The following is a 10696-nucleotide window of genomic DNA, read 5'->3' as shown; positions in this document are numbered from 1 at the left end:
GATTTTAGTCAAGCAGTATGTAAGAAATGTTAAGTCCTTTGTACTGGAAACTTGCATTCTCCCAGTAAGGTAATACATTGTACTACGTTGTAAGCCCCTGGAGCAAATTTTTGATTAGTGCTTTTGTGAACAAGAAACAATTGACAAGTGGCTCTATCCCATCTCCCCCCTTTCCCCGTCGCGATATAACCTTCGTGGTTCAAAACGACGTTAAACACCAAATAAAGAAAGAACAGCATTTGAATGAGTCATTGACTGTTTTAAACTTCATAGCCTGAGCTCCTGTGTAATCATTAGTTAATATTTACGATGGTGCTAACGACAGAACTGATTGCATGATTTAGACAGCGGCTGTGTATATTTTTTTCACTGATTTTAAGCACAAGAAGTACACTCTTTCTGCTTCTGTAGCAATGCTCCAGAGAGAACTACCCAATGTGAGTGTTGTGTCAGGTCGTGTTCGCACCCTAGGCTGTTGCAGTTTTATGTTCAGAATCCGTCCATTGCTTCTGTTTCTAACAATCATTGCTTCTGTTTCTAACAATCATTGCTTCTGTTTCTAACAATCACTCGTCTTTTCTTCAATGTACATGTATGTATTTATTGAAAACAAAATAATGTTACTAAACTCTTCAGATGCATTAGGAATAGGTTGATTCAAAAATATATCTAATTGAATACATGTGTAATCCACAGCATGAATGATTAGGCTTCTACTTCAAATTATGTGCTAGCTGTCTGCAAAAATCAAAGTTATAATACGGCTGTTCTACACAACACAAATCAAATCATGTTATGTGTAAGCCTATACACATGCATATGTTATCTAAACTAAGCTTGACTGTGCCTTAAAAGACCTAAGTTTCATATTTCTTACAGTTCTCAGATGCCAGTAGTTTTGAATGGATGGGATATAATTATGTATAATGATGTTTTGTCCATTCCATTATTATGAATCAAATGCTTTCACATTAAAAGCAAGGTCTTTTTTTTATTTATTGAGACAGCTATTAGAACAAGGATTAACGTGAATTTGTACACAGGATCATGTCAGTTACCAGTTGAATTTGAGTGTATACGATTGTTTTACACTATAGCTATTTCTTTCATTTAGACTCAATTTACAACCACAACTGGTACATTTAAAGAAAAGAAGAACACTGTATGCATAAAGACTGTTTTAAACTCAGCTTTAATACATGTATTAAAAAAATGATCTCTGGAAGTATGACATCATATTCAATTAAATATGTTATTATATGCCTTACTTCAAAATAAGTATATGCTGAAAAGTTTACTAACTTACTGGGGTAGTTACATCAAATGAAATTGACACTTAATGATTTAATTACAATGAAAACTGGGGATGTTTTATGTAAATGACACTCAGACTCTACACAATGAAATGAACAATTGCCATATTATATGCATATATACATATTTGCTCACCGTCACATACTTAACATGCATTTTGTACACTTCAAATTACACAGTCTTATTGTTTGACACTCAAATTACACAGACCAAATACTTCACACTCACACACAGTATTTACATGATGTTGTCAAGATATTGTAATAAATGGTATCAAACTTAAAGAACCTTTTTCTTTTGTACAGTTAATGCATGAAATTGAAAGCTGTGTGTGTGTGTGTGCGTGTGTGTGTTTGTGACTCAGACATGGGAACCAGGACACATGATAAAGTCTGAAAGCGACCAAAATGATAAATACATTCTGAAAACAGCTAGATAACAAAAACTGCTCTGAAATATGTCTTGGAGCTCACCAAAATTCTGATTTCAGCCAAAAGCGTGAAGATTCTCGTGTGTGTGTCAGTATGTGTGTGTGTCTGTTCAACTTAGCAAAAGCAGAAAAAAAATATGACCACCGGATTTGGCTCAGCAGAATTAACATCCAAGAAACATTTGTATACACCTGACTGAGTATTAAAACAAATGCATTCAACGAAGAAGTTAAACTATGTGCCTTACCAAAAATGCGCTTCTGGAGAGAAAAAAACATAAACACTCAAAACAGCAATTAACACCTCAAACATTGACTCAATCTCGAAGAGACTACAGAAGCACACAGTTGGCAAAAAATAAGACAGTAACCCACAACCCGTCAGGTTTATGGTCTAGCCAGCACCAATATGAAGTCAGTCAATACACATTCCTTGTCGTCTTACCAGAGTAAAATTGTTTCAGCTGTTCTTGGTCCAGACAGTAATGTGTCCTTGTATATCATACGTAGAGATAGATGGGTGTATCAGCAGTCTAGGAGACGTTTTCCACGAAGAACAACCGCGTTGCAGACCAGAATCCAGCAGGCTATGCCAACACCTCCTGCAAAATGGCAAAACAGCTATCTTTAACAAGAACAAGAGGAGAAGCCTTCAAGGCTCACGTAAGAAATAGACAAACACTAACAAAAACTCAATCACTCCGTCACACATACACACCCACACACACAGTAAGCTTAGGTGACACTGTGCAAGAAAGAGAGACACTAGATCTAGATCTGTCTGTCTGCAGGTAGCCTACTTACAGGGACACGACTGCCAAATAGTCTCGGCCCGCTCAAAATAACAATGACCGAGACCACACACACCACGCGAGAGAGAAAGACTACAGGGAGGCATGCCGTCATGATGCATTAATTGACGTCAAACACTTTTGACCGTGACGTAATCTTATGCGAGCTTTATCCATAGTCTTGGATAACCACTCACACATAGACTCGGAAATGTTAAAGTTTCTACCACAGACATACACACACACAAACGCACAAATGCACAGACAGACAAAGTTACGATCGCATAGGCTACACTTCGTGAGCCAAAAAGAGAGGGAATTACAGGCAATACCAGCAATCACCTACCGTACTGCCTAAAATTATAATTCACAAACAGTTGTGGCTATTTTTACATTTAGTCAAGTTTTGACTAAATGTTTTAACGTTGACTGGGAATCGAGACGAGGGTGATGGTGTACTGTGTGTGCGTGTGTGTAGTGCGATTCCAAGAAAACTACTTGACTGATCTTCATGGAACTTCACATGAAAGTTCCTGGGTATGATATCCCCAGATATTTTTCATTTTTTCCATTAATGTCTTTGATGACGTCATATCCGCCTTTTTGTGAAAGTTGAGGCAGCACTGTCACACCCTCATTTTTCTATCGAATTGATTGAAATTTTGGTCAAGCAATCTGCGACGAAGCCCGGATAATGGGATTGCATTTCAGCGTCGAAGCTTAATAATTAATTGATGAGTTTTGTCATTAAAAATCTCAAAATTCTAATTAAAATTAAAATTTTAGCAATCGATCCAAAAATGATTTCTTCCACGGCTGTACCTGGCTTCTGCTTTAGGCCAGCGAAAGGGAGTGGTAAAAATAGCCAGCGGGGCGATATCACTGCTGGCAGACTGTTAGCAAGGCAAAGTCACAGACTTTGTCTGCGCGTGGCTGTACGCATTGGGCTGCGTGGCATATCAGCGCAGTTCAACGTTGCCAGAGACCAAAGAAGCGCTTTACTCTAGGTCGCAGCGGCGGCTCACTGGAGGAATGTTCACTATCTGTGCTCGACTGCGAGCAGACCACAGGCACATTACACCCAATAAAGTTTGGACTTGTACTGGCAGAGCGCGAATGCAAATTCTTGTAGGCATACACAGACGCAACATAGCATATTCAGACAATAACACCCACAACACTTCAACAGCATATGAAAGGAATAAAAAGAAATCCGCAAATTGCGCACAATACACCAGTTAGAAAAACAAGGAGTGCCAAAGCGGCGTGCAGAAACTAAACTGACTCGGAGAGAAGAAACATTTATCACACGATGTGGATAGCAAACATTAAAATAAAACAGATAAGTCAAGCAAAAAATAAACACAAATATCGAAAACACAATAAACAAAGGTGAAGCAAACAAAAAGATATGCTTGCCGACAGTCAGTGTGTGTGTGCGTGGTTTGTGCGTCAGCAGGGTGTGTGTGTGTGTGTGTGTGTGTGTGTGTGTGTGTGTGTGTGTGCGTGCATGCGTGCGTAAGGCTACGTTCTTGCTTGCGTGCGTTCGAATGAGAAAGAAGAGAGAGAGAGAGGATTGAAGAATGAGGTCACGATAAAGAAAGGCCCACCTGTGACGCCTGTGGGTAGAGCCACGAGTTTCCCTACAGGGAAGAACCAGCCCTGTGGCAGCATCACCAGCGGCTCTGTCCTGTTACTCAGCACCAGGCACAGCATTATCAGCGCCTGCAATGCAAAGACTCATCCTGAATCCAGTACACACATTTGTTTCACATCTGTTTTCAGAAATGTGGACCTTATGCATGAGGAGCCATACAATGCAGGTAAATTTAGAGAATTTATGAAAAAAATATCTTTCGAACCGAATTTTTAAAAAAAAGGCGAGGTTTTAAAATGGATGGCCTTGAAGAGGAGATTTAATTGTATAGCAAAATTCACAGTTAAAATAACGAATGTTAATAAAACCATAAGCAGTCATCTTATTGCAGGTGTGTGAGTGTGTCATTCTAGGTGTGTGCATGTGTGTGTCTGTGTGTGCGCATGGACATGTACTCTTCCCGCAGTTTGTTTGTTTGTTTGTTTGTTTGTTTGCTTAACGCCCAGCCGACCACGAAGGGCCATATCAGGGCGGTGCTGCTTTGACATATAACGTGCGCCACACACAAGACAGAAGTCGCAGCACAGGCTTCATGTCTCACCCAGTCACATTATTCTGATACCGGACCAACCAGTCCTAGCACTAACCCCATAATGCCAGACGCCAGGCGGAGCAGCCACTAGATTGCCAATTTTAAAGTCTTAGGTATGATCCGGCCGGGGTTCGAACCCACGACCTCCCGATCACGGGGCGGACGCCTTACCACTAGGCCAACCATGCCGGTCTCTCTTCCCGCAGTACAAATAATTCTTGCAAAACATGTGCCAAACAGGAAGACTTAAGTTTTTGTAGTAGAGAAGCTGACCGCCCTCGTAAAAGCAAGGCAACCAAATGCACTCAAGAGCAGTTGATTAGTTGTCAAGCTTGATTCATAACCAAAAGAACAAATATTTAACCAGTACAAAACGGATCAGCAAATGTTTAATCAAAGCCTGGCACAGACTTTTTTCTCTCTAATCTCTGTCTATGAAGACTTCATTTATTTTAAAGGCATACTAACGCACTCCCGTGTTTACAAAGTGTAGTTTGCCCACAATCGATGTCAAACGCACCATAAGACCATATAATGACGATACGTCACCATGCGCGGACCATAATACATGTATTACAGCTTGTTCTAGCCTCTGAAAAAGTGAGGATGTCAACAAAGCCGCGGTGTTAGCTCCCTTGCATCAACGTTACATGTGTTGCCAAATCTATAAATAGGACGATCCAGATCAAAATGAAAATTCAAATATCTCAACATTTAAGGGGTCCTAGACCACAATATTTTGCAGGGAACTTAATTTAGTCTGTCTCCAGCTGTTGGTAAAGCAATTAGCGTGTATAGTCATCGAGTACATATGGCTTTAAGCAGTCTGCAGTTAATAAACAATTTCTGAAAACAACTTCATTGTCTTTTTTTTAGAATTGTATGCAAGCCTTGAATGTGAGGTAGACTGAGCTATACATAGCTCATCATGGACATCAGGAATATAACCAGTGGACACATTCTGTTGGCTAATAATCATTTAAATGAGCTGTGATTTGTATGAGCATAGAACTCTTCCACCAAGATAAAATCCTTGACATATTACCTGCACATTAATGATTACCTATTGCACCCATTCACCCATAATTGTGCTGAAATAACAGAACTTCCGTTAATTTTTTTATTGACAACAGCTTTTCTTCTACTCACATGTAAAACATGAAGACCAATTTTAACACCCACATTTAACATTGCCATCTTCTTCTGTCTGGAGCTCCCTGTTGACAAAAAAATCAAAGCAAACAAATAATCATAATCAGATTTTGTTCTTATTGATACAATTTTCTGGAATATTTAATGGAAACTATGAAGTAACAGCTAATCTGTTATTAAAATAATGATCCGTCCTTGTTAAAAGCAGATCTTTAAAATTTTGCATTATAATTCCCAATGCTAAAGTCTGAGAGGTTAGCTTTGCAGGGTGCTACGAGTAATTGCTATATGATTTCAAATCTAGCTGCATGCATGGTTCACAAACATGAATTTGCAGTCAGTTGGTGTGTCTAGGAATATGACATTAGCAATCATCATGCATTACTCTGATTGTGGAGGAAGAAGGGGTGGTGCGGGGTGGGGTTTTGTTTCACAATTCATAGGGACATCTTGCTTCCAACTTCAGACTCATGTTGACAAGATTTACAAAAACTGCCGACAAATTAACCTGTCCGTTGCAACCACAGCTGCTTTAAAATCAGTACGACAGAAAACCAGCTCAGCGTACCCCCTTCCTTGAGCTCTGTCATCAGCTTGTCAATGCAGCGCTGCAGTTTCATGTAGCGAGCGAACTCATCCATCATGCTGACGTGACTCTGCTCGTCCTTCAGGTCGCGCACCTTGACCCGCATGTCAAGCTCCTCATCGCTCAGCGTGAAAACTTTACGACCAACCTGCAGAAGTACACACAGAATTAGTACTCAATCAGATAAGACAAACATTCTTGCTTTAAGGCTACATGTTCAGTAATTTTCCACTGCCGAAATGACGTTTTGTATTCGTGTAAAGCTTGTAATATACTTGTACATATGCCAATGATTTTTGTTTTTTAATTTTTTCTATTTTTTCTATTTTATTTTTTTTCTAAATTGTAAATGTCCTTGAATATATATTATATGATTAGAGTAGTCCCTCTTCGGGCGAGGGCTGGTTGAAAAAAAACCCTGTTTGTCATGCTTATGCCACACCACTCGTAAAATAAAATGATCGCACTGGCTATACGCACTCCAAGTGTATACACGATTCTGCCCCCTGTATACATGCCGACGTCAACTTCCGGTCGCGAAGCGAATTTGCTATTCAAAGCCACTTTGCGATAGGAATGCAGAGCAGTTGATTATCAAAGTAATAACTACTCTGCGTTCCTATGAAAGTACCAAAAAAAAAATCTGATGCTGCACGGCCTTTACTTTAATGTTGATAACGTTTTCAGAGCGTACATAAAAGACCACACAACCACATCAACACTCGAAGTCTCATTCGACGCCATTTTGCGAAGGGAAGCAATGAACTTTTGATTCATAGAAGTTAGAATCAAAGTACCCTTGGGACCAACACACACGAAAACAAACACACACACCACGGCTGTGCCAGCCCTGCCGCTTAGTTTCTGTGAGCAGCAGGGATGGCGAGAGACGCCAACACAGACAGCCTTGACGCTAAGTTTCTGGGAGCAGCAGGTGCTGGCTCATTCTGTATACAGACAGTCTTGACGCTTAGTTTCTGGGAGCAGCAGGTGCTGGCTCATTCTGTATACAGACAGCCTTGACGCTTAGTTTCTGGGAGCAGCGTGGATGGCGAGAGACGCCAGGCAGCACGCTGGCTCATTCTGTACACAGACAGCCTTGACGCTTAGTTTCTGGGAGCAGCGTGGATGGCGAGAGACGCCAGGCAGCACGCTGGCTCATTCTGTACACAGACAGCCTTGACGCTAAGTTTCTGGGAGCAGCAGGGATGGCGAGAGACGCCAAGCACATCAATACACAGACAGCCTTGACGCTTAGTTTCTGGGAGCAGCGTGGATGGCGAGAGACGCCAGGCAGCACGCTGGCTCATTCTGTACACAGACAGCCTTGACGCTTAGTTTCTGGGAGCAGCGTGGATGGCGAGAGACGCCAGGCAGCACGCTGGCTCATTCTGTACACAGACAGTCTTGACGCTTAGTTTCTGGGAGCAGCGTGGATGGCGAGAGACGCCAGGCAGCACGCTGGCTCAGTTTGTACACAGACAGCCTTGACGCTTAGTTTCTGGGAGCAGCGTGGATGGCGAGAGACGCCAGGCAGCACGCTGGCTCATTCTGTACACAGACAGCCTTTCTTTGCTAGCCGCGTGTACCGCTCGCTGTGTGAGTGCTGGCCAGCGGCAAAAACAACCCGCCTTGTTCTTTTACCTCTGCAGCCGATTTACTTGCGAACTTCATTATACAGTTCCTAGTATTGAATAGTACCTTGATCTACATTTACACACCAAACATGATAGAGTTTTGACAGTAATACTTTTACGAGAACAGTAATACTCGAACCAGAACCGGTTGGAAATAAAGAGAAAACTGAGAGTGTTGGTTGGTTCTTTTGTTGTTGTGTTGAAATTGTTCAAGTTCCACACCCTGTAAAACGGAAATCCAGTTTTGACAAACAAACAAACACACATGTGCAGTCACACAACATGCCTAGATAAAGTTTAGCTTACCAGAATGGACTTGGGTAAAGAAGGGGCCCCGCAGGGGGGTGGTTAATTAGGTCACTGACAGATGTGTCTGCTTCACAGCGCTAGTACACCACAGGGAAGAACAGATGACTGACACATCACAACTTGCACTGAACTCATCACTAGCACTGTGGTCAATTTTCTTTGGAATGTGGTGTGAAAATGAATGAGTTTACGACCTGCTAATAGTACACTATCACGGCGGCAGTCAATCAGTATGCATGCTAATAGTACACTATCACGGCGGCGGTCAATCAGTATGCATGCTAATAGTACACTATCACGGCGGCGGTCAATCAGTATGCATGCTAATAGTACACTATCACGGCGGCGGTCAATCAGTATGCATGCTAATAGTACACTATCACGGCAGCGGTCAATCAGTATGCATGCTAATAGTACACTATCACGGCGGCGGTCAATCAGTATGCATGCTAATAGTACACTATCACGGCGGCGGTCAATCAGTATGCATGCTAATAGTACACTATCACGGTGGCGGTCAATCAGTATGCATGCTAATAGTACACTATCACGGCGGCGGTCAATCAGTATGCATGCTAATAGTACACTATCACGGCGGCGGTCAATCAGTATGCATGCTAATAGTACACTATCACGGCGGCGGTCAATCAGTATGCATAAGAGAAAAATGAAGAAACGAGAAGGGCTGGTGTCATCACGGCCAATTTCACTCTAAGAGTGTACCACCAAAACAGGTCTAAATCTTTACTAAGTCAACAAAGTTACTCATCCTGTCATCTGAAAGTTTCTCTGCTGGCTGTAAGGCCGTGACACACATGCACACACAAAACTTATGCTGCACAGCAGTTTATTGTCAGAGTATGGAACACACTTGGAGTGTGTAGATGAGGTTGTATACCACTATGTCAGTGTACATTATTGCCTACATACACTCCGAAAAAGAGATGGCGGAAGTCAATATGTATGTCGGATTGATTGTCATTGGCTATTTGTTAACGACTTGTAAGGGGTAATTTCATTGGCTTACGATTTGTAACAGAGCTTTTGATTGCCGGAGTGTATACAGACCTATCACTCCTGTCTGTATACACTCAGTGTAGCTTTTGCCTAAAATGATTTGAGCAGATATCTCCTTCATCTGATTAAAGTACTTTTTAGACTATAAGGCGCAACTTTAATCCTCAACTTGAACGCCTGGGTATATTGCGGTATAGTCCCGATACAGGGCAACTATATCCTCACTGGTTGGTGCGCCAATAATGCCCCTAGAGATTCTTCTTCTTCTTCTTCTAGTTCACACCCGCCTTCAACATATATTGAAGATTCTGGTGTATTACGTGAATGACCGTTTTTACCCCGCCATTTAGGCAGCATGCGCCAATATCGGGGGAGGATGACCTGGGAGATCGGAAAAATTCCCACTCTTAACCCACCATGCGGCAGCGACCGGGATTCAAACTCACGACCTCCCGATTAGGAGGCCGATATGTCTTCCCACCACGCCTGTTTAGATGAAGTGGATAGTGGATAAATCAGGGGACGGTTGGTACTGGTAGACGAGCTACTGCATGATCAGTGATCGAGTTAATTAAATTACCTCCAATTAAAGCAAAAAAATGCTTTTAGCATTGTGTAACAATAAGTGTATTGATTTAACTACTGTAAAGAATCAAGAGTAATGATGGTTATTGGTCTCCTAGCAAGGCTAGTGGGGGACTAAAACACCGGCCTGGGAATTGTAGTCATCAGGGATACATCATTTTCCACACAGAAATTTTATAATTTGCAACTTTGTATCCTAAAAAGGTTCCTGCAATGTATCGATCCTGATCCTGAAAGAATGACAACACATTGGTCACGGTGCCCTCTCGAGTTGCATAAAAATGACCTGTCTTTTCTCCTACCTCACATGCCCATCTCCTTCTTGTTTTTCTTTTTTTTATCTATTACCAGATATGCATATATCGTTAGAAATTTGTTCTGATCTACCCAAAGGACTAGTCTGTGGATTTTTCTACACACGGACTGACGGAGAAAACCACCAAAATATCAACACGGAAAAAATACAGATGTATAATCTGCATTCAACTTACGAAAACTGCGATGTCTTTCACAAAATTCTGCAGCAGGGCGAACACAATAACGAGCACGAGGATAAATATCATCAAAAACATTTTGTCTTTTGAGGTGGAAGTTTCTGTGAGCAGTTAGAGTTATCTTTTCATAGTGACCGGAACAGGAATAAGTGTTGCGACTCATTTCGTTATCGGCGCTGTTCCGGAAATAAC

At 41.6% G+C, this 10696-nt stretch overlaps 1 protein-coding gene across 1 annotated transcript; it reads right to left on the bottom strand.

The window, feature by feature from the left end:
* Positions 1-977: 977 nt before the first annotated feature.
* Positions 978-10658, bottom strand: LOC138963135 (guided entry of tail-anchored proteins factor 1-like). The gene is made up of 5 exons (XM_070335165.1): positions 10502-10658; positions 6445-6610; positions 5874-5941; positions 4146-4260; positions 978-2346 (listed from the first exon to the last, which is right to left on the bottom strand). Exons 1-5 carry the CDS (start codon positions 10580-10582, stop codon positions 2270-2272), a joined length of 507 nt encoding a protein of 168 aa, XP_070191266.1. The 5' UTR covers positions 10583-10658; the 3' UTR covers positions 978-2269.
* Between the last annotated feature and the right edge of the window lie 38 nt (positions 10659-10696).

This window comes from Littorina saxatilis, linkage group LG3, assembly GCF_037325665.1.
Source record: "Littorina saxatilis isolate snail1 linkage group LG3, US_GU_Lsax_2.0, whole genome shotgun sequence".
NCBI lineage: Eukaryota > Metazoa > Mollusca > Gastropoda > Littorinimorpha > Littorinidae > Littorina > Littorina saxatilis.
This window is presented reverse-complemented; position numbering and strand designations above follow the sequence as displayed.

Bases quoted from the DNA above. Each gene is read 5' to 3' on its own strand.
- LOC138963135 (XM_070335165.1), bottom strand. From the start codon at position 10,582: ATGTTTTTGATGATATTTATCCTCGTGCTCGTTATTGTGTTCGCCCTG. The intron at 6,611-10,501 runs GTAAGTTGAATG...GTACTTCTGCAG, and splicing joins TGAAAGACATCGCAGTTTTC to GTTGGTCGTAAAGTTTTCAC. The intron at 5,942-6,444 runs GTACGCTGAGCT...TTTTGTCAACAG, and splicing joins GACAGAGCTCAAGGAAGGGG to GGAGCTCCAGACAGAAGAAG.